Genomic DNA, 23,463 nt, shown 5'->3' with positions numbered 1-23,463 from the left:
CCACGTGCCCGCCAAGTTCCCAACCCGTGACAGCAGTTCTCAAACGTGGCTGCAGGTTACAATAATCCAGGTGCCCAGGCCTCACCCCAGTCCCACGAAACCAGGCTCCCTGGAGTGGGGCCCAGGCAGCAGAAACTCTAAAGCCAAGTTAGGGACCCCCGGATCCAGAGGACTTTGGCATCCGGGGCACCTCAGACTCAGCATGGCCCCGAAGTCTGACACTGTCGCACGTGGCACATCAAACTCAACGTGGCCCCAAAGTCTGACACCGTCCCTGTATTCAGGAAACTATTTCTGATAGAGACAGAAAAACAGACAGACAGACATGCAGACAAAAAGATACATCAAATAGAGTTTGCACAGTGTAATTAAGGAAACGGGTGGAGACTAAAAGGACACGTTTAAGGAGACTGATGGGAAGTCTTTGCTGAAAAGATCCCCAAAGTGAGACGGAGGGAATCGCGGGGACACGGAGGCTGAGGTGGGGAGGGCCTGGCACGTTCCAGAAGCTGAAAGAACAGGGCTCTACAGAGGGCAGAGGGCAGGGTGAGTGGAGGCCAGGCAAAGAGTCTGGATTTTACCCCAAGAACAGTGGGAAGCCCCAGGATGGCTGTCCACATACAAACGTGGGTGGAGGGATGCGTATTAGAAACAAGACATGACACCCCCTTCCAGATCCATCGTCACAGTATTAAAGGGCTGCCTTCTCGACCTTCATCGTCAAATTCCCACCAGCTTCAGAGACTGGAAAACACACGTGGAGCATGGAATCAACAATTCGTTAAATACAGGAAAGGTATCAAATCATTTTTAAATTCCCTAATCTCCTACTTCCATCCCATATGCCCAGCAGAAATAGAGAAAAAGAATATGCATTAAGTTTAACAAGGCACAGCATTTTAAATGTCTTTAATCTCTGGAGGGAGGAGTTATTTCAGCAGGCTGAAGCCGATATCTATAATTAATATCTATGAAAAGTTGAACCCAAGAAAGAAAGTTTTTCAGGCTAAAAACCCTCATGTGATTTCTAGGTAATTAACAGTTCGGTCTCCACCACGGTAAAAATAGGCTTCCACCTGAAACTAATTCCCTTCTTGGCTACCAAGGCCATTCTTTGAGTGACGGAGGAGAAGAAAGCTATTTGAATCCATTTACGCAGCACAGATAGGAAGTGACACCTGGTCGAATGGGAGGTGAGCCGGCCAAGTGCAATTTGGAGCACAGAATCTCCTTGTTTGGGTTTCTTTCACTGTTTAGCACAACCTTCTACTTCAGCCAAGTCCGACGGCTCACAAACCTCCAAAGATGAACTTCTGCTTCTGGAGGGGCCCTCCTGAGTCCTGGCCCATCCAGTGGCTCAGCCCGCCCCGGCCACTCACCCTGGTCTGCAGGGAGAGCCCCGCATCACACGTGGGGTAGCCAGGCCACCGAGGGGTGCGCTGGTCCGCCCAAGGTCACAGATGACCAGCGGAAGGCGCAGGCCTGGGACCCTGTTCCCCAAGTTCACCATGACCCCAGCTCTGCTTAGCTGTCCCCTCTCCGGGGCTCTCAACCATCCCCCAGATCCCTCAACCCTCGCCATCCTAAAATCCAGGCATCCATTCAAGACCCCGGCCCTGCAGAAGGAGCTGCCCACCAACCCCCTCGAGGCCTCCTTTCCTGCTTATGCTTTAACCGCTGGGTGCTTCTCCGTTTCATCCATTTGTGCACTGTTGTCACACACACGTCCACACACAACTAGATAATAAGTAACTTGAGAGGAGAAGACACAGGCCTTGGGCACTTCTGTTGTGGGTATGAGGGTCACATCCTTTCACCCACCCCGAGGGATCCGCCTTGTGTTCACAAATGTTCAATAAATATTTGCTGATTCGATATCGTTCAAAGTAGGCCATGGGACTTCCCTGGCGGTCTAGTGGTTAGGACTCCGTGCTTTCACTGCTGAGGGTGCCGGTTCGATCCCTGGTCAGGGAACTAAGATCCCATAAGCCGCACGGCGCGACCAAATTAAAAAAAAAAACAAAGTTGGCCAAATTTTACCTCCAAGCGGCTTAAAAACCTTCATCTTAAGTAAAAGCATGCAGACTCAGGCCCCTGGGAGGGGCTGTTTGTCCCGTGGACCCCCAAGCAGGTCTACAGGCAGAACGACGGACCCGAGAGGCCAAGAAGCAGCCAAGTCGGTTAAATGCGCTTTAAAAATAACTTTCATTTACCTGCAACTCACTACGGACTCTTCCACTCGCCCGTCTGTTCCACAAACATTCACTGGGACCCGCTATGCCCGAGGGATCTGGCACCTGCAAGGCCGCGGGGTCCTCGGGCCCCAAGCGGGGCCACGGTGTCCCGGGGAGATGAGAGAGGGCACAACATTATGGTCTTGAGTGTGGGCTCTGATGGGGGCAAAGCAGGGGAGGCCAGCAGTTAGGAGCCCAGGCTGGAAGGTCCCAGGTTGAGGAGATGCGGTCACAGGGGCAAAGGCCAAGAGAGAAGGGCAGGGAGGGACCTGAGAACAGTCAGTGGCAGCTGCAGCATAAAGGCCAGGCAAGGCTGGTGAGAGAAGAGGGTGGTGACAGGCTGATAACAGTCCCCAAAGATACCCACGTCCTAATGCCCAGAACTGGTACCTATGCTACCTCGTAAGGGACTTTGCAGATGTGATGAGGGATCCTGAGGTAAGCAGCTTGTCCTGGACTATCCAAGTGGGCCCAAAGTACTAACGAGGGTCCTTGTAAGAGGGAGGCGGACTGGACTTCAGCCCGGTGAGACCGCCTGTGGACTTCTGACCTCCAGAACTGTAAGAGAATACATCTGTGCTGTTCTCAGCCCCCGAGTTTGTGTTGTTCGTTACAGCGGCCAAAGGAGGAACCAATGCAGAGAAACGTGGTCTTGGGAGAACGGCCCTAGCCACAGACCCCACCCGTCTGCCCACCAGTGCTGGCCCCAGGTGGACCAGTCCTGGGCTGGGTTTCCACTGGGGGCAGTGCTCACCATTCACAAAGACAAGGCACGCTGATCTCGCCTTCACCTCTGCTTTCTAATGTATGCCTTCACCTGGCGGCAAAGCTGGGGCCGCTCAGCAGTGCTGCGCGTCACCCTGCTTTCCCTGAAGTTCACGAGTCAACAAGACTCACAGCCCAGAAAGCCAGCCAGCAAAGACAGGCATCCTCCGCGTCCATCCGGACGACACCCCCTTGCTTGCAGCGCCGCCTTCTAACACGACCTCAACTCGGTGCTGACCTCAGCTGCTCTCGGCAAGCCCAGACACCCTGGAATGTGCCGTCCCGGGAAGGGGGTGAGCCTCCCGTCGCTGGAAAGATCCCAGCTGGGACTCAGTGGCCTCTGAGCACCCTGGAAACCCTGAGGCCTCTGAGTCCACCCCGGAACTCCTCCTTGGCAGCCATCCTGCACACGGTAGGTGCCCATGTGGCGTCTGCTGAATGAATCTGCCCCGAGGGCCTTCCCACCCAACAGCTGTCCTTTTGGTGGCAGCAGCTGACTTCCTTCTCGAAGGCAAGCGGAGATCCATCTGTGATTCACCTTCTCCTACGAGTCCTGTCAGACACACAGGGCTGGGGATTGGCGGCAAAGACACCAAAACAAAGACTCCAGGCCGACTTCCTGCCAGAGGGGAGCCGAGCCCTGCCCACGGCTTGCTCACCGCAGGGAACTTCGCAGCTCAGGGTAGAGACAGAAATGAAAGGCTGGGAAGGCTGCTGCAGCCACCCCAATCCCTGGAGGCTCAACCAGGGCTGCTCGGGCATCTGAGAGCCTTTCCCAGGGTCCCCCCCCTGCCCCGCCCAAGGCCCTCTGGGTCTCCATCTGGAAAGGGCCCTGGCCTGGGACCCTGCAGACCTGGACTAGCCCCGCTCTGCCACCCGCAGCTTTGGACTCTGTTCAAACCACTCGACTTCCCAGGGCCTCAGCTTTCTCATCTGTAAAATGAGGCCACGGGGCTCTGAGATGCCTTACGACACCCACAGCCCCTGCTTGAACTCAGTGGCTCTTGACTTCTTTGGGTTGAGATTTTGGCAGCACAGGGACGGAGAGACTCAAATCACGGCCGAATGACGGGAGCGCGGGGCCCCTCGGCTCCAGGCCAGGATGACCACACCAGACATGGCCCACTTCCCTGACCGCCTTCTGTCCATGTCACCATCTGAGAGGGCCGCCTCCGGCCTGCCTGGGCTGTCCTGTGGTCCACGTCCAGGGCGCCAAGACCTCGGGTGTCCCAGGAAACGCCCGCCCCTGCCCGGGGTGGCACTGGCTGCCCCCTGCACTTCACCCCACGTCCAGCCACCGCCGCTAGGCCCCAGCGGACCTACGGTGTGCACTGACCAAAAGACAGCACAGGTAGCCCGCAAAGGAGCATCCAAGCGACCGAGAGATGCGGTGAGGGCCACACACCAGGAGTCTCCTCTACTCCGAGCTATGTGGACGCGGGCATGGCCCCCGGCAGAGCCAAGGGGCCCTGGCCGACAGGCCTGGGGCTTCACCGCTCAGCACACCATGAAAAGCAGAAGTGTGGGGCTGCCTTGGCCTTGACCGTGTGGAAATCACGCAGCCCATAACTGACCCCTCTGGGAGTGCAGGGCACTGGGGGAGGGAGCGGGGTGTCATCGGCGGCCATGGGTATTCTCCCAAGGTGGGACGATGACCCTCCAGCGACAAAGCCGGGAGAGACGCGAAGCTGCTGCTGGGCCCCCAACTCACGACAACGCCCTCTGCAGGGCCCTACCCAAAACTACGCTCTCCGTCTAGTCTGCGTGGGTCCAGGGTTGGGGCCCTGGCCTGACAATCAGCATGTCAGCCCTCTGGCCGAGATGATGGGTCAGGGTGGGCATGTGACCCATGCCGGCCAGTGGGTCTCTGTTCTGGACTTCCACTGGGAAGCACTGGCGGACGGCAGCATTCTCTAGCCTCAGGTTCTCAGGGAGCCGTGACCCGGGTGGGCTGTCGGAGAAGGAGGCCAACACACAGGGAAGCTGAGCCCAGAGACAGAGACAGAGGCTGAGGGACAAAGGCTGAGAGACTGCACCTGGGGCCCCTGGAGCCAACCACCCCTGAAGCCAGAACCCTGGACTTTCTGGACCTGTGAGCCTACAAGTCCACTTTTTCACTTAGGCTAGTTGGAGTCGGGTTTCTGTGACTTGTGACCAAGAAGCTTGCTTAACACACCCCCTTCTGTGCACAGCCTTACAGAAGCCATGGGAATGGCAGGAAATAAGAGCACACCACACCCTCCAGTAACCTTAGACCGAACCAGGAAGATCTGACCAATCGGCCCAAATACACCAGGTGGGGACACAGGGTGTGACCAGTACTGCCCATTAGAGGCTGGGGGAGAGCAAGACCCCGGAGGGCCGAGTGACAGGAGCCAGCTCTCACTCCTGGGCCCCCTGCACTCTGTGCTTTCTCTTCTTTCCACAAGAATTCCTCTCCCCACTGGGGGGACGGGAACTCCACCAGGGCAGCCGCGGAGATTCAGGGCACTAAAGGAGACTTAACCACACATACTGCTGGGAACGTTCTTGAAAGAATTAGACAGAAACAGACACCAGATAACATTCATTATATACTTGCACTGCTACAGAAAATGGCCAGTACATTCTCCTCCAGGTGGAGAAAGAATAAAAGGAATTAAGGATTAGCTGACAGAGTCTTAGCCACTCGCCCAGGCCCCCTCCACCTTGTCACACCCACTTCCCTCCTAGTGATCTGGGGACGTGTATGCACTTGGTAGGTGATCCACGCCTTCTAAAAGGCACCATGACATACGAAGGAACCTAGCTACAAAACAGAAACAGACTCACAGACATAGACAACAGACCTGTGGTTGCCAGGGGCGGGGGGAGAGGGATGGACTGGGAGTTTGGGGTTGATAGATGCAAACGATTACATTTAGAATGGATAAACAACAAGGTCCTACTGTAGAGCACAGGGAGCTTTACTGAATATCCTGTGATAAACCATAATGGAAAAGAATATAAAAAAAGAATGTCTCTGTGTATAACTGAGTCACTTTGCTGTACAGCAGAAATTAACACAGCATTGTAAATCAACTATATTTCAATTAAAAAAATTTTTTAATTAAAAAAAAAGAGGGCTTTCACTAGTTACAATTTCTATTATCTCTGTTAAACTCTGAGAACTTTATTTGATTTCTTTGATATAGCATAGATGAAAAACAAACAAACAAAAATAAAAGGCACCATGACAAACGTTAGGCAAGTGACCATCCCAGTGTCACCGCCTGGCTCCTCCCAGGGACTCTCCCTTCTGGATTCTCCTTCCCCCACCCCACCTCAAATTCCCAAACTCACCAAGCTGCAACAACAGGCCCAGCCTTTGCCCTGCTGTTCCCACTACCTGGATGCCCTCCTTCCTCCCACCCTCCTTTCCCAGCCACCACCTCTGGGAAGCCTTCCCAGATTTCTCCAGGAAGGGATGTTCAGGGGGAAGTTTTGTTCCCTGCAGTAGGATGAAGACTCAAAGTCAGAATTTATTGACTTCAAGAAAAAAATGCAGACACATGAAATTTCTTGCACCGTGAGTTTGTGGCCCTGACTCAGCCCTGCTATAAACTTTCAGGTGTTCTGAGGAGCAGAGGGAGCTCCTGGAACAGCCCTGTGGGCACCGAGGTGCTGGCAGCTGGCAGCCCACCACCACCTGCCCCAAAATGTCTCTCTCGTAGGCTCAGGAATGGCCGATGCCACTCAGCAGGTGGCAGATCCTTGTACCCCCTTCCTGGAATAAGAGGGGTGCCAGGCCCAGTGGGGTCTTGACTGGGAGAGGACAGGCGGCCCTGAGCAGCACAGCCACCGTCCCAGGCACTCCCAGGTCCAGAGCAGGACGTCGGACAGAGAGAGGGAGGGAGTAAGCGCCACGGACAAGGGCAGCCTGCCTGCTTTCCCTGAGTGCTCCCCACTGCAGCCCTGCAGAGCACCGCCCAGGTCACCCTCCAGACCTCCCGGAAATGCCACCCCCTCCTTGGGACCCCTCCCTGACCACTAGCTCAATCGGGCCCTTGCTTCCCCTACCCCCGTTAGAGACCCCCATCACCTGTGCCTTCCTCCACAGCAGCCCTCCCACCTGCCCCTGTCCTTGTGTCCCCAGGTCATCAGGTCATTGTCTGCCCCTCTCACCAGGCAGGGACCATGCTTCATCCTGGCCACGTCACCCCTTCCATCTGGCAGAGGGTCTGGCCCATAACTCAATATCGATGAACGAATCAACCACTGCAAAAGCCTCTCTGAAACACTCTGGGGCAAATGCAAACTCAGGCCAAGCCCCCATGGGCATCAACAAAAGCTCTGGATTCGCTGGTGAGTGGGGTCATCTGGCGCTCTGCCCTCCTCCATCACGCTGAAAACAAGGTGAAGATGGCATCGGGGTGAGTTAAGAGGGATGGCAAACACCAGACTAGAAACGCTGACCTGGGAGTTTGGGATCACCTGCACGTCAGGCCAGCCGCCACAGTTAGGGAGCTCTGCCCACCCCGTACCCAAACATGCAACCCATCGGGGACCGAGCCCACCCACAGCATCCCGGCAGAGGGGCACGTCCCGGCGCCTCCAGCAGGCCTCACCGCTGGCGGGCCACCTTCCAGCGGGGGAGGTCCAAGGGCTTCCTACCAAGCGGGGGCATCTGGCCCAACGGTCCGCACAGGCCCCCCCAGTCCTCCCACCCACCAAGCCCAGAAGGATGGGGTGGCGTGGAGGGGCCGAGCAGACGCTGGCCGCCCAGCATGGAGCCGAGCCCCAACACGCACCGGCCTTCAGTCCACAAGGTCCGAGTGGGCCTCGTCACCCCTCTTAGGATGAGAAAGACAAAGCTCCACAGGATTAGGAGCTGGCCAGGGCCACACGTGGCCGAGAGGCGACAGAGCGGAGCGGACACCCCCGTGGAGGGCGGTGGGCGTGAAGAGGGCCTGAGTGTGGTCGGGGGCAGGTGGGTGAGGCAGGCAGGACCACCCTCCGGGCTCTGCCCGTCCCAAGCCAGGGCAGGGGAGCCAGGCGGCCCGCAGACCCAGCCAGCGTCTCGGAGCTCCTTCCCGTGCTCTCGAGACCCAGACCGGGACACGGCCGCAGGCTCATCCAAGAGACTAGAGAAGATTCATCCCCCCCAGAGGACCCCGGGGACCCTGAGGGAGACAGAGCACGGCAATCCCAGCCCGGGGGCCCTGCTCGGCCCCAACTGAGGCCGAGAGGGGACAGAGCCACAGCCTCTCGTCCTTAAAAGGCTGCGTGGGCCCTGCTCGCGGGCTGCGGGGCTCGGGGGATAACGCTGCACGGGCTCTGCACTGGGCACAGGACAGGCAGGGCTGCGGCCCCATCACGTGACAGGAGCCTCAGCCAGAGCCCCGCCCCCGGTCCCCTCCCACCAAGACCCTGCCCTGGCGATAACTCCCCGTCACTGCAGCGGACAGCGTCGCTTGGATATGCTCCAGAAAACAGGACTCTCAGCAGCCCTGGAGAACTGAGGGCAATCCGCTTCCTTCCCCCATGTGCCGTGTGGATGGACCCCAGCCCCACCCTTCTCCCAGGTCAGAGGTCAAGGTGGCCGGCACCAAAGTCGGCCGAGTCTCCACATCCCAGAAGAGCGAGGTGCCAGGTCAGGCAGGGCAGGGCAAGGCCGCCTCAGTGTCCAGGGTCCGTCTGCTTGCTCCTCTGTGCCAGGGAGGGCACATGTGACTGCAGGGCCAGCTCCCCTCCCTGGGGCAGGGGAAGCTGTGGGATCCTGGGGAAGCAAGTCCCAAAGGGCCCTTCCCACCAGACCCGCCCGGAAGGCCATGGGTTTCGGGTTTCCCCTTGGCTGCCTGCCGGGCCTCTGCTCCGTGAGATGGAAAGAAAGTCTGACTTGACCTTAGGAGGTGAGCATTCCAGGCGATAATTCATATCAGGAAACTTGCAAAAAAAAACCAGACGTCAATGAGAAATACTCCCTTTAAAAGTGGGTTCTTGGAGCCAACACTGCTGGGCTTGGCTCTGCTTTAGCAAACTACTCAGGAAATGGGACGAAAATGGAACCACATAAAACTCCGTGGCGGATGCCACCCCCAGCACATCAGTGGGGCCCTGGCCAGATGCCGGGGTGCGCTCCGAGCCCGTGCACCCCTCAGCCCCCCAGGGGTAAGGGGAGGGTGCAAGCACGCAGCCACAGCCTCCACAGGTAGCACCTTCTCAAGCTTCAAAAAGGTAACATGCTGGGACCTCCCTGGTGGTCCAGTGGCTCCCAATGCAAAGGGCCTGGGTTCGATCCCTGGTCAGGAAACTAGATCCCCCACGCCACAGCTAAAGATCCCACACGTGGCAACGAAGATCCCACGTGCCGCAACTAAGACCCGGCTCAGCCAAATAAATAAATAAATAAATAAATAAATTTGTTTAAAGGTAACTTGCTGATGCGACTTAGAAGAAAAGACATCGGCAAACACAGAACGAAGGTGACAAGGACCAAAACCATTTTCGGGGGCCCCCCCCCACCCCAGGGCTGATATCGGAACCTGGGTATCCCCGTGAGGCTGGCCCAGAGGAAACGCTCAGTGCAGGTCTGATGGATGGATGAATGAATGAGTGACCAAGCGAGTGACACTTAGAAAGACACCCATCAGAAAGCCGACCTTCCCAGTTTCCCCCAAGGTGGCCCTCCAGGAAAGCTCCTCCGTGTTTAAATCCACCCAGAGTTGCTTATCTTTGTTGAAAAGCTGAGCCAACCATCTCCTGGGTGCTGTGTTGTGTTTTATGTGAATGAAATGAGGCTGGGAGCAGAGAAGCGATTTAAAAGCGCCAACTTAATTCTGGGACCGATGCTCTCTCCCCACTGAGCACCCTGGCTCCTGGCTGACCCACCCCAGCCGAAGGGCAGAGGCCTGGCCAGGGGGAGGCACGGGGCGCCGTGGCCTGGCTGCACGGTCACTGCTGCCAGTCGAAGCTTCTGGGCAGAAAGCTTGGGGCAAGAAGCAGTCTCTCCATCTCCCCCAAAGTGCTCTTCCCTACGGGGAAGGCTCAGGATCCTCACTGAACACAGGTGGGGACAAATTAGTGCTTTACAGAGCTCCAGAGGTCACATGAGGAGCAGGCAACTGAACAGGGAGGCCAGCTCTGTCACCCACCGGCCATGTGGTCCTTCCCAGATCCTCGGCAGAGAAGGAGGTGGGCCGGGCCTCTGAGCTGATAGCCCTTCAGGACCAATGAGCCCCTCCCATCCTACTCATCTGGTAAGTTGCCAATGTTTACTGAGCATCTGCTAAGCACCTAGCACTGGTTGACAGCAGAGAACAGACAGACCAAAGCCCCGCCCTCCCGGAGTCCACACCCTTAGGGGCCTGTCGGGGCCAAGGAGGGGCTGGGGCCTGGGGGAGACAGGACACTGGGAGCAGGCACGGGGGTGGCGGGTGGCGGAGAAGAGAATCATCCCCACGGGCTCCGTCTGTCCCCTCTCTTTCCCAGGAGCCACGTCCTACCTGGCATTACCTTCACTTCTATCTACTTCACTTCTACTCACCTGTGATTCCCCTGCCAGCTCTTCTGGGACCATAGAATTCAGGGACCCATGAACTTGGGTGGAGAAACAAGACCTTGGTTTATTTTCACCAACTCCAACTGAAATTGGGCGTTTCCTTCATCATGAAGTAGGCAACAAGTCACAATGTTGTCATTAGTACCTGGGACTTTATCACCAACAGAAATCACAGGTGTTTTCCAGGGCACGTTGACAGTTGTTGCCAACCCCGAAATATCGTTTATATTCATCACAACTTCAAAATTGTGGTACTTGCCACACTTGCTGCTAACTCTTGTTGATGTGTTACTAAAGAAATTATTTTAATATTCTGGTAACTTTATTTCCACAGAATTTATTTTTTAATAATCATCCTTTAATCCTATCTATTTTATGTTATGCTGGTTATAAAAACTACATTCTGAGAAGCTTCATGGGCTTCTCCAGACTTGGTGCGGGGGGGGAGTCTGTGGCACAGAAAGAGCTGAGAACCCCTGTGCCAGGATGGGGGGGTCCTTGGAGTTGGGAAGCCCCTCCACGTGTGTCCCGGGGCAGCCCGTGGTGTGACACCCAGCAAGGCACCCAGCAGCCGCCTCAAACGACTCAGAGAGAACGGCTGCAGGAATTAAATAAAAACCCCGAAGCCCCTCAACGGTCCAGTGATAAATCAGAACATAAACTTGGATGGGGTTAAGCAGTATTGATGGGAATAAATTGAGAAAAACATAAGATTTTTTATTGAGTGCTTCATTTTTACGGAGTGAAAATTGAATTATTTAACTGGTCAATGAGCTAGTCAATAGGGAAAAGGGCCTAAAAGCAGGGAGGAAGTGAAGTGCACGTGAACTTGAAATACAAACGGTTAACCTTAGGAAAGGCAGGAGCTCCAGACCACGCCCCCCTGGACCATTTCCTACCCACTCCCCAGGCCCCCCCACCGCCAGACCAGTCAGCCTATTTCTGACTTTCCAACGTTGATAGATCTGGATGTCCTGGGCTCCAAGCAACAGCCCCTCCCCTTGGGTCACACATAGCAGAATGGGGGGTTATCAGAAGAAATCAGAAACAACACCACTCCCACCCACTGTACTGTCTCCCTGCTGTGTCCTTTCCAGGTATGGGATGGCCCTTAGTGCTGTGAATATTTCTCCCCCAAAACCACAGAGCGACGGATTTCTTTGGGATTGCAACCATGCAACTAACTGGCACGTGGGCAAACACTCAAAGCAGACGCAAGAATGATGTCTGCTGTAGTTAAGACCTCAGGCTCAATCCAAAAACTAACACAGAATTCCGCAATCCCACTTCTGAGGATACACCCAGAAGAAGAGAAAGCAGGGGTTTGAACAGACATTTGTACCCCAATGTCCACAGCAGCATTGTTCACAACAGCCCAGAGATGGGAGCAGCCCAAGTGTCCACGGATGAATGAACAAGTAAACAAATGTGGTCCATCCACACAGTGAAATATGATTCAGCTTTAAAAAGGAAGGAAATTCTGACACAGGCTACAACATGGATGAACCTCGAGGACATTATGCCCAGTGACATAAGCCAGTCACATAAGGACAAACATTGTATCACTCCATTTATATAAGGTCCCTACTAGAAAAAATAGCCAAATTCACAAACAGAAGTAGAATGGTGGTTTGCAGGGAAAGGGGGGAGACAGGAGGCGATGGGGGGCTAGTGTTTAATGGGGACAGAGCTTCCATCTGGGAAGATGAAAAAGTTCTGGAGATGGATGGTGGTGATGGTTGCATAACAATGTGAATGTACTTCATGCCACTCAACTGTACACTTAAAATGGTTAAGAGGGTAAATTTTAACTTACTTGTATTCTATCACCATTAAAAAATAACAATAAAGAAAAAAGAGTAAAAATATTTCTTGCACTAAAAAAATAGCACTCAGGGACTTCCCTGGTGGCACAGTGGTTGAGAATCTGCCTGCCAATGCAGGGGACACGGGTTCGAGCCCTGGTCCGGGAAGATCCCACATGTCGCGGAGCAACTAAGCCCGTGCACCACAACTACTGAACCTGCGCTCTAGAGCCCGCGAGCCACAACTACTGAGCCCATGCACCACAACTACTGAAGCCCGCATGCCTAGAGCCCGTGCTCCGCAACAAGAAAAGCCACCGCAATGAGAAGCCCGCACACCACAACAAAGAGTAGCCCCTACTCGCCACAACTAGAGAAAAGCCCGAGCACAGCAACGAAGACCCAACGTAGCCAAAAACAAATAAATAAATTAATAAAAAAAAAAAAATAGCACTCAGGCTCAAGCGTGAAGAATGAAATCACATCTCAGACCCTTTTTAGCTGTGTGACTTTGGGCAAGTCCCCTGCATGCTGTGAACCTTTCTTTTCTCGTCTGTAAAATGAATATAATAATCGTATCTATTTTTTTAGGACTGTCTCCAGGACTAAATGAGTTAATCCCTGTGATGAGCTCGGCACAGCCATGGACACATAAAAGGGGGCTGTGATTATTAACTTCATTATTACTAATCAGAAGCAATATGTAAATAATGAGAAATTGTTATTATAAGATAAAATTACCTCCGAAGGAGAAACAGGGAGGCGATCCTAAATGCCATCTCTCCGGCTAAGGCCTGGAAGATGGTATCTCTACCTCTGACGCCTCGGAAATATGCATGGCACAGAAAGCTCATAAAGAGCCCTTTCTGAATTAAAAGTGATCTAAATAGAAGCAGCCACACTCGGCCTGGCTCTTTTCTTACTTTAATTTGAACTTAATTTATCTCTGAGCATCAGGAAACAGCGTCATGCAAGAGACGTGCCCTGTCGGAATCAAGGCGAGCTCAACATTGCAGGAAATTATCTGCTTTTGCAAGAAAATCACGAAGGAAGGAGGGTGCTGTTATTTTAAGATCTTCGAGCTGGTGTGAGAAGAAACTAATTAAATGATTGTAATTTTCTGTGCAAATGCAGTAACTTGACTACTGCAGAGATGCAAAATAAGAAGGAACTTTTCCACCTCAAAAGAACATTGGAGTCTTAATTTTTTTTTCTTTCCGGTTCTCCAGAGAGAGCTCACATTCAAGTACTCCTATTAAACGTTTAAAACAACAAACAGAGCTTAAGCGGGACAAAGATGACGTGCACACTGTGTGCTCTGGGACGTGTCCTGGAATCACGGGGCTGGAGTAGACACGGTGTTGTTGCTGCCCTCAGTGGGCTGCCTGTCAGTTGCCAGCTCACAGCGAGACTGGGAACAGGTCGCAAGAGTCTGTGCTCTACAACGCACCGGAGCAGGTCAGGGGTGGCCGCATCGTGGGAACCCGCGTGGGGCGGAAGCGGGGCCTTCGCCATCCCCACCATCCACTGGGCAGAACCGGAAGGACCACGGATGCATGTTTCCACGGCAGTTCTATGCCCAGTGTCCAAGCTCACACACAGAATGAGGCTTTCAAAGGGCTCCCCCGGCAAGAGCAGGCTGGGGACAGACCCACACGCATGCTTCACCCTGCAGATGCTGGGATGGAGACCTTGCTGTGACCACGACGAGAGCCAGAGTCCCCCTGCTCCCTGAGCGTCCACACCTGGGCACACGCTGGCCAGGAACAGGGCTGCAGTAACAGCTGGCTTCACGGGTCATCGCATCCCTCCATACTCCATAAAGCACTCGTGCAAACTCGGGAATTAGGAGCGCGAGGGCGAAAAGGGCCATTGGTAAGAATCTATAAATAACTCACTCTTCGGATGCTAAAAAAAAAAAAAAGAAAAATGAGAAAGCTCCCAAACAGAAGGCAGTTTACAAGCTCGCCCTCCGGGTCTTCCCGAAATGGAAACGCTCAGGGGTGCTCAGCGTGTTGCCAGCGCACGTTCTCATGGCTCCAGCTCTGCACTCCCATGGCGTCATCCTTGGGGGCTCAGCCTGCCTCTGACAAATTATAATAAAATAACATGTTAAAACAACAGGAACTCTGAAGAAGGCCTATGCAAGCACTGGGCTGCCTTCTAATCTGAAGGGGCGTGCAGAAGAATGAAGTTAATTTATGACCTCTTTAAAACACTCTCAGGAACCCTCATGCAACCACAAATTAAATAGCCACTTCATTCAAGTAAAAGTAGATTCGTGCAATGTGTTCGGGAACATTATTAACAGGGCTGTTTTTATGCCTTTGAGCCAAGCTTCTTGATTGATGGACTTGTTCATTCTCTGCCTGGTGCTCCGGGCTTTTCAGGACCCCGGGCCTCTCCCTCAGCCTGCACAGTCTCACCATCCCAACCTCCTCCTCAGCCCAGGTGACACTGACGCTACCCACCCTTCAGAGCTGCTCGACCATCACCTCCTCCAGGAAGTCCTCCCTGACCTCCCCAGCACAGATCCTTAAAGCATCCAGAATTCTGTCATGAATTCCTGTCCAGTCCCAATGTCCTGCCAGGACAGGGGCCATGAGTGATTTTGCTCGTCACTGTACTCCGGCACCTAACAGACCCTCTTAGAAAGCCGCTGCTTTGAAGGCTAATATGAGGTCTCTTCTCACCTGGGGCTCTCAAACTTTGTGTGATCTCTCCAGGCACAGACAGAATGCAGAAGGCCCTAGGTGGCCCTGGGCACAGGGCAAGCATACCCCCAAGTACAACACTGCCGCCTTGCATGCCAAGACTTCCCCAGGCTCTGCCCACCGAGCTTACGTGCCCACTGAGCGTCACCCGTCCCACAGCACAGGCTGCCCTCGCTCTCTCATCATTCTTGGTCCAGCCGCCAGGCCCAGGGTCCCCGACAGGTGGCACAGCTGGCTTCCTGGCAACAACTGTGACAGGCACTCAGTGCTGGTCACCGCATCCCGTGACCTCTGTCTGCCTCTGTCCCTCTCTAGGTGGCCACTGGCCGCCCTTGGTGAAGCTGCCACGACAGAGAAGCGCTTCATCTGGGGGCAGAGGCCCACCAGCCAAGCACTGAGCAGTCACAACTCAGCCACCCATGAGCCAGACCGCTCTATCCAACGCAGTCCCCACCCCAAAACGCCGGGAGGCACGCACTCTGGTGGCCTGGAATTCCGAAATTTCTCACGGAAAGTTCAGCAGACTTGGAGCCACCAAGCCCACCCATAAGAGCGGAGTGGAGCTGTCACCACGAAACCACAGCCATCAGACTCAAGGCTACAAATCAGCTTTGTCGCTGGATTCATTCAAGAACCCGAAGGGCGGGCTTCCCTGGTGGTGCACTGGTTGAGAATCTGCCTGCCAATGCAGGGGACACGGGTTCGAGCCCTGGTCTGGGAAGATCCCACATGCCGCGGAGCAACTGGGCCCGTGAGCCACAACTTCTGAGCCTGCGCGTCTGGAGCCTATGCTCCACAACAAGAGAGGCCACGATAGTGAGAGGCCCGCGCACCGCGATGAAGAGTGGCCCCCGCTCGCCGCAACTAGAGAAAGCCCTCGCACAGAAATGAAGACCCAACACAGCCAAAAATTAATTAATTAATTAAAAAAAAAAAAAAAAAGAACCGGAAGGGCTTTCCACAAAGGCCTTCATGGTCTCTGGACGCTGGAGCCTGGCCGTGAGCTGTGAGGCCTCCGTGGGGGGTTAGGGAACCATGTCCTGTCCATCCTCACCTGAACCCTCTCTCAGACCTGCTCTTCCCTCCCTCTGCCCCCCTCCAGGGCCCTGGGCCAGGCCTCACCGTCCCAGCAGCCTCCTCCCTGAGTCTCTGTACAAGGTCTCACCTCCATGGCCCCTCACCAAGCCCACCCTGCACACTGCGCCCGGGTCACTGGTTGAAACTCAGCCCAGCCCTGCTATCACTCCCTGAGCACTTGCTGCAGGCCAGACCCTGTCCGAGCACTTTACGTGGACTATCCTACTGAACCTGCACCACAGACAGACCTACGAGCCTTCACTTCCCCCAAATCTAAGACACTGAGGCCCAGAGGGTTCAGTCCATCCACCCCAAATCTCAGAGCCAGAAAGGAGCGGGGCCGGGTACAAACCCAGGCAGGCTGAAGCTCAAGCACCAATAACCACCACCCCGTACTGCCACGCTAGGCTGTTCAGCCTCATATTTGGGACCCATTAGGAGTGGACTTCAACCAGTTTTTTCCGAACTTCTTTCCTCTGATTTCTCTCCACACACAATGCATTCACTGTCTCTGTGTATGACACAGACATACCTTCAGATTCCCACCTCCCAGACCCTGCTCAAGCAGTTCCTCCCCCAGAATGTTCCTCTCCATCTCCCATATGCTCCCCCTACTCGTTCCATAAGTCCACCCTGATGCCACCTCTTCCACGCAGTCTTCCCTGATTTCCCCACTGGGGAAGATGGTGCTCACCCCTCGTATCCCAACTGTTCACGTCCATCCCTTTTTTCCCCACAGGACTACTCTGAGCTCCCCTGCGTTAAGCTCAGGGAATGCAAAAGTAATTGAGGCCCCTTCCCTGCTGTTATGAGCTGAACTGTGACCCCCTCACCGCCCCCCACAAATCATATATTTAAGTCCTAACCCCCAGGACCTCAGGATGTGACTATATTTGGAGATACGGTCTTTAAAGAGGGGATTAGGGTAAAATGAGGCCATTGGAGTGGGCTCTGATTCACTATGGTTGGTGTCCTTATAAGAAGAGATTAGGACACAAACACAAAGAGAAGACAGCCATCTATAAGCCAAAGAGAGAGGCCTCAGGAGGAACCAACCCTACTGATCCCTTGATCTTGGACATCCAGCCTCTAAAATGGAGAATGCATTCTGCTGTTAAAGCCGTCCAGTCTGCGGCACTTTGTTGTGGCAGCTCGAGGAGGCTAATACACCTGCCCTCAAGGAACTTGACATCTGACAGCTGTGTTAGGTGTGACCCATTTCACACCTTCAGAAGCTCCATGCTTCTGATTTGGAGCTCTGGCTCTCTGGGTATAAAATATGCACAAATATCAGGTTCCTGAAGATCCCTGAGCAGAGAGCATGAATAGTCAGGGCAGAATTACCTCTGCATACAGCTCCCCTCGACATCCTCAACCCTGCAGAACAGCACAGAGCAGATGTGGAGGCGGGAGTGGGGGACATGCCGATCTGCTGACCACCAGCGACAAAACTGAACCAACTGGGCCTGGCTGCAGGAAGTTCACATTCTAGTCCACTGACGCATCAAAGCTGAAGTTCCAGTGCCGTGAGGGAAGGCGTACAGGTGAGTTGTACTTAAGTATAACAAGCACGCGATTTCCCAGAAATGGTAAAATTGGGACAGGGCACAGCACCATCCCATTGGGGTAGCATGAAACCCTGACCTCGGAGGCAGGGACCTGCATTCTGTCATACTTGTCATACTTGTCTCCAAATCACACCTCTGCCTCTGAGGGCAGCTTGGGAGACCCAGAACCTGGAGCCTCTGTGCATGACCCATTCTGGATCCATCGAAGGTAACACCAGTTGGTTTCAATGAAACATTCATTTCACACCTAACAATTCATTTCTACAGCTAAACAACAGACAGAAAGGCAGTGTTTGAACTTCCAAGCAAGTTCCCTTCTGTATCTCCATGGGAGCGGGAAGAAACCAAGCCTTTGGAAGGAAAATGCACATATGTTCTCAGTGCTACAGCGACGGGGCCTGTCCTGGAATAAGCTCGAATCCTGCCATTCCTTTCTGCAGATGCTCTAAAATACCATTTTAAAAAGTCTATCCCTCTCCAAATGCTTTTTTTAACTTTGTAAAACACCTGACATGGTAAAGCAAATACCATCTCTGCTCATGTAGAGCACATCTGCAGAGCGTAGCTCCTTGAGTTCGGATACCTGTGCAAATCAGATGACATAAAATTTTTAAGACTCTGCTCAGCAAATCAGCCTCAAGTTAGTTTCTTTTCCGTTTTAGCTTTCAAAGATGGTGCTTTCAAGCGGAGGTGAACCAAGTGCAGAATCCTGGCTAAAATCCTTAGCCCTGTGACTGCCAGAGGGACCGAAGCGCCTTTCTGAGACACTTCACGTGCGGAGAAAACAATGCAACGCATGCGCGGAGTGCTGAGAAAATAATGGTTAGAAAAAAGGGTTTTACTTGGCTCTCGGTTACAGCTTTCACTCCTCTTGAGTTTTTCCCAGGCAAGTGAAAGCATCTCTTCAAGCATCACCTGCTCCCCAAGTCAAAGGATGATGCGCTTTTCCAGCGAGATCTCCCGTCTCCCTGACTTCCCACGCCGGAGAATGGGTGAGGTGGGGGGGGCGGGGCTGGCAAGCGAAGTGGGAGGTGCTTGAGCCAAACGCCAGGTCAGCGTCTCCAGAACCACAGCTGGTAACAGTGATGAGTACTCGGGCTTCGCCTCCTGTCTGCTGAGTTCCAGGCCACGCCCTGCTCTCCACAGCCACCCCTGCCCCCCATTTCCCAGCGGCCAGGGGAGAGCTGCATCTCTCAAAGCTCCTCCCGGGATCTGGACTTCCCACCGCCCACTAAAGAGAAGTCAGCACCTCCCCACACTCCCACTCCCCACTCCCAAGCCCCCCCTCCAGGCATTCAGCTGCCAGCAGCCAGGAAACAGTCACACAGGAGTCACTCAACTCAGCCACTGTCCCCAAGGAGCAAAGCCAGTTGGGCTCCTCTGCCAGGCCCTGCCCCCAGGGCCCCCACCCCACTGGCCCAGACTCCTCCTCAGTCTCTCCAGGGGAGCTCTGTTCTCAGGATGGGGGTGGGCGGGCTGGGTGACAGTGAGCCCTGAAGGTGCTGGTCCCGCCTGGGAGGCTGCTCTCCACCCCTCTGTCTCTCCCTAACTTCTTTCACCCCTACCGCCCCCCACCACGAAGCTGAAACGAGTGAGCTTCTGGAGGAACAACCTGGGGGGAGGGGGCTTGGTTTAGATGTTCTGGCTCCACTGGTCTGACTGATAGTGTTTACTGGTTCCTTTGAGTTACTGGTGTCCGGGCTACCTTGCAGTCCCTGAGTTACAGCTTACGGTACACAGGACACGATTTGCTCCCGAGTATTGGGAGGGAAGGAAGGAAGGAAGGAAGGAAGGAAGAAGGGCGGGATCCAGCTGCACGTCTGGGGTCTGACCCCTCTCTCCAGATGTACGTGGGGACGGCCCCCCAAGGGCTCTTCGAGGGAAGGGCGCCTGCTCCCCTCCCTAAAGCACCGCCCCTCAGGGCCCTGCCTGCCCCCTGCTGGCCAGCGGAGCGCAGGGGGTCAGCGCCGCACCGCCCCTCCCCCCAGGGCTTCCAGTCTGACTGGAGATGGCAGAAGTGACCAAGGACCAGAGACCTGGCACATGCGTGAGAAGCTGGTTGGGGAGGGGCTCCGGCAGGGCGCCGCGCTCTGGACCAATCAGGCCCATCCAGTGCTGCCCCTGCCCCAACAAGCTCATCCACCCGCCCCATCGCTTCTCCCGAAGAATCCCCCAGCAAGCGGGGCTAGACAGAGGAGGTGGGTAAAAGTGCCGCCCAGCCCAGGCTACACGCCTACGGTGACTAGAGAAGCGCCTGCATCCCCGCCCCTCCACTCCCAGTGGATGCAGGGGCCCTGGCCCAACGCGGCTTCCCCAGAACTTTGGGAAGCCTTGGTCAAGGAGAAGGGTCAGGGGTCAGCCATTGGACAGTGAGTGGACACTGATGGAAAGGAGTGAGGAGGGGCTCCCACCTCTTCTCCCCATAACCGCACACGCACACACAGCTGCCACCTCCCTCCACCACTCCCGCTCCCAAAACTAGAGATGATCCACGTGGGGCTGCCGGCAGGTGACCCCAAGATAGATGGCCACGGGTTATCTGCTCCCGCGGGAACAGAGCGGGGTGGGAGGGAAAGGACGCTGTGGCACCCCCCGGGGAAGAATATGAGGGTATCCCCATGCCCGGGACACACCACCAAAAAGGAAGAGGCGGGATCCAAGAGGGGGCAGGACCCACAGAGCTGGTGGAAGGAGGCGCTGGAGGACCTTAACAGAAGTGTGTTTGCAGGGCAAGGGGTGTCAAACTTCCAGCTGGAGCGAGGCCAAAGTAGCTGCGAAGGTGGGGGAGGGCAGGGAGCCCAAGGAGCTGGCCGCCGCGCCCAACCCCGTGGGTAAGCAGATCCCGGCGCATCCAGGTGTGTCCGGCGGCGGGTCCTCAAGGCAGCCGCGGGTCGCACTACGGGAACGCGGGGAGAGAGGTGGCCCCAGAATCGAGGGTCCCAGAATCGGACGCCGGGCTGACCGGGGAAGTCCTAGAGCCCGTGGAGGTGCCACGAGCGGGGTCCCGGGTACACCAGGTGGAGAGGGTCCTGGAACCAAAAATCCCAAAGCAACGCTGGGTGGACCGGGTGGAGTCTGAAGGCGATCGAGGCGCAACACCGAGTTGTGAGTGATCTTAAAGGGCCTGGGGGCGCCCCAAGGTGGCCGGGGTCCCGAAACCTCCGGAGACAACCCCCCCCCAACCTGCGATCTGGAGGCCAGTGGGGCCGCCCCTGAGGTGGCTCAGGGTCCCGGCAATCAGTGGAAATGCCCCCCGAGGTGAGGCAGGGCGCTCACGTATCTGGTTCCCAAGTAACCAGTGGCCAGGGGCCAGCAGGGGCGCCGCCGAGGTGACTCGCGTCCCCAAGTCTCCGAGAATGCCCGGGGTGACCGCGGGGCCGTCCGGAAGTGGGGGCTCCGAGGTGTCCGGGGCAGGGCCCGGGGTGGGGGGTGGCGCCCGGAGGTCACTTACGCTGCTGTTCTCGCCCGTCCAGTGCACCATCGCCTGGTTGTGCGTCGCGTCCCCCTTGAGCACGAACGACGTGCTGATGAGTGAGACCTGCGCTCGCGAAGCCGCTCCGGCCACCGGCGCCGCCCGTGCCCAGCGCTCCTGGCCCGCGGCGGGGGCGCCGTCCTCGCCGGGACCCGGAGCCGGACCGGGACCCGGGGCGCCGGGCTCCGCGCCACGCGCCTGCCGGTCCTCGCCGCCGCCGGGCAGCGCGCGCCCCGCAGGCGGGCTTGGCGGCGCCCGGGTCAGCCGGGCGCGGGGACCCAGGCGCCAGGATTCGGGGGAGCGCCCCGCCGCCCCGCAGGCGGCCAGCAGCAGCAGCAGCAGCAGGAGTGGCCGCGAGCGCGGCGAGCGCGGCGGCGGCGGCCCCCGGGGGCTAGGGGCTCGGGCGGCGGGGCCGGGGCCCTTCGGGGCGCGCGGGGGTCCCCGGTGCGCCATGGTCGCCGAGGGGCGGCGGCGGGGCCGGCGGCGGGGCGGCGCGGGCGAGGGAGACCGCGGCCGGGAGAGCGGAGAGCGCTGGGGAGCGCGAGCGAGAGCGCAGAGAAAGGAGCCGGAGAGGGGAGGGAGCCGGCGGGAGGAGGGGACTCGCCGCTCCGCCGCCGCCGCCGCCCGCGCAGCCGAGGGCGCACCGCCACCTGCCGGCCGGCGCCGTGCCCGCCCGTGCGAGCGCCAGCCGCTCAGGAACCAGCGGCCGGAGGTCCTGGAACAGGCCGCCACCCTCCAGGGCCACAGGCCACAGACCCCTCTCCTCCCTTCCTTGCTCCTTCCTTGCTCCTTCCCTCCTCTCCCACCCTCTTGCCTTCCTTCCGCCCTTTCTTCTTGTGTTTACTGACCACCTACTCTGGGCCAGCCGAGTTCCAGGCAGTGGGGACATAGGGGTAAACACAGCCAGGTGCCTGTTCCCGCTGCTGAGAGTCTGATGTGGGAGAAAGACCACACCTAAGTGGACACGTTCACGGACAAAATCACCCCAGAGAACCAGAATGAAGCCAGACCGTAAGTGGGGAGGTGGTCTCCAGTAGGAGCCTCTGAAGGAGAAACAGTGGAGACAGGACCTAGCTCCTCAAGGTGAGGAGGAGACCTTCTAGGCAGCCGGAGGGCCCTGCGAATACGCTAAGGCAGCTTCCAGATGACCTACGGGTGCAGCCACTCCTGTGGCTTAGGCTTCAGGACTTGCAGACAGTGGCTTTATGTCCCAACCCCGGGGGCCACCAAGGGGGCAGCCCCTGAACATAAGGACAGATGCCTGGGTGAGGAGAGGGTGTGGGGCAAGGTCCCATTCAGAGCCTGGCAGGCCACGGTGCAGAGTTGGGGAAACAGAGGCTCAGCGCACAAAGTCCCCACCCAAGGTCATGAACCTACTTTAGGTAGATTTCAATATAACTTCATTGAGCACCCACCATGTGCACCACAATGGCCTCAGGGAAAAGACACAGGAGCAGGAGATTCTCTGAGGCAAGGCCAGGGTCAGAGTCAGCTGTGCATCCTCAGCCAGGGGCCACCCCGCCTCCTCCTTCCCCAGTGGCCCCCGCATTGGATAAAAATCCTCAGGCTCGGGCTTCCCTGGTGACGCAGTGGTTGGGAATCCACCTGCCAATGCAGGGGACATGCGTTCGAGCCCTGGTCCGGGAAGATCCCACATGCTGCGGAGCAACTAAGCCCGTGTGCCACAACTACTGAGCCTGCGCTCTAGAGCCCGCGAGCCACAACTACTGAGCCCACATGCCACAACTACTGAAGCCCACGCACCTAGAGCCCGTGCTCCACAACAAGAGAAGCCACCACAATAAGAAGCCCGGGCACCACAACGAAGAGTAGCCGCCACTCACCGCAACTAGAAAAAGCCCGCGCGCAGCAACAAAGACCCAACGCAGCCAAAGGTAAATAAATAAAATAAATAAATTTTTTTTAAAAATCCTCATGCTCAGCATCCCTGTCACACTCACCTCCCAGTTGGGTCTCTTTGCTCCAGAGACAGAGAGAGAGAGAGAGAGCAGAGTGAGAGAGCCTAACGGGGCAGAGGAGCAAAGGCTCGAACATTTGGTAAAGATAGACAGTGGGGCTTCCCGCTGGCCCCCAAAGAGCTGAAGCACCCAGCACCTTCTCTTCTGCTTGCTCACCCAGGCTCACCCGGAATTCATAGCCAATAACAGACTGGGCTTGCCCTCTGCCCAGCGCTGGGGTGGGGGGCGGGGGCTTGGCTGGATACCTATGAAGTCTCCTACCTTGGAATGTGCCCTCGCCCCCTCCGTGGTGTAAATCCCCAATCTGTCAGAGTCTAAATCTCCAGCTCA

The 23,463-nt window shown here is 56.2% G+C and overlaps 1 protein-coding gene across 1 annotated transcript in view; it reads right to left on the bottom strand.

Moving 5' to 3' along the window:
• The window catches only part of SORCS2 (sortilin related VPS10 domain containing receptor 2), a 495,273-nt gene extending 473,666 nt beyond the window's left edge, over positions 1-21,607 (bottom strand). Inside the window, exon 1 of the mRNA XM_036853888.1 lies at positions 21,134-21,607. Within this exon, the coding sequence (XP_036709783.1) occupies positions 21,134-21,607 (474 nt within the window). The remainder of the gene's footprint in view (positions 1-21,133) is intronic.
• Between the last annotated feature and the right edge of the window lie 1,856 nt (positions 21,608-23,463).

This window comes from Balaenoptera musculus, chromosome 5 (genome assembly GCF_009873245.2).
Source record: "Balaenoptera musculus isolate JJ_BM4_2016_0621 chromosome 5, mBalMus1.pri.v3, whole genome shotgun sequence".
NCBI lineage: Eukaryota > Metazoa > Chordata > Mammalia > Artiodactyla > Balaenopteridae > Balaenoptera > Balaenoptera musculus.
The sequence above is the reverse complement of the archived record's forward strand: the minus strand, read 5'-3'. Positions and strand labels throughout refer to the sequence as shown.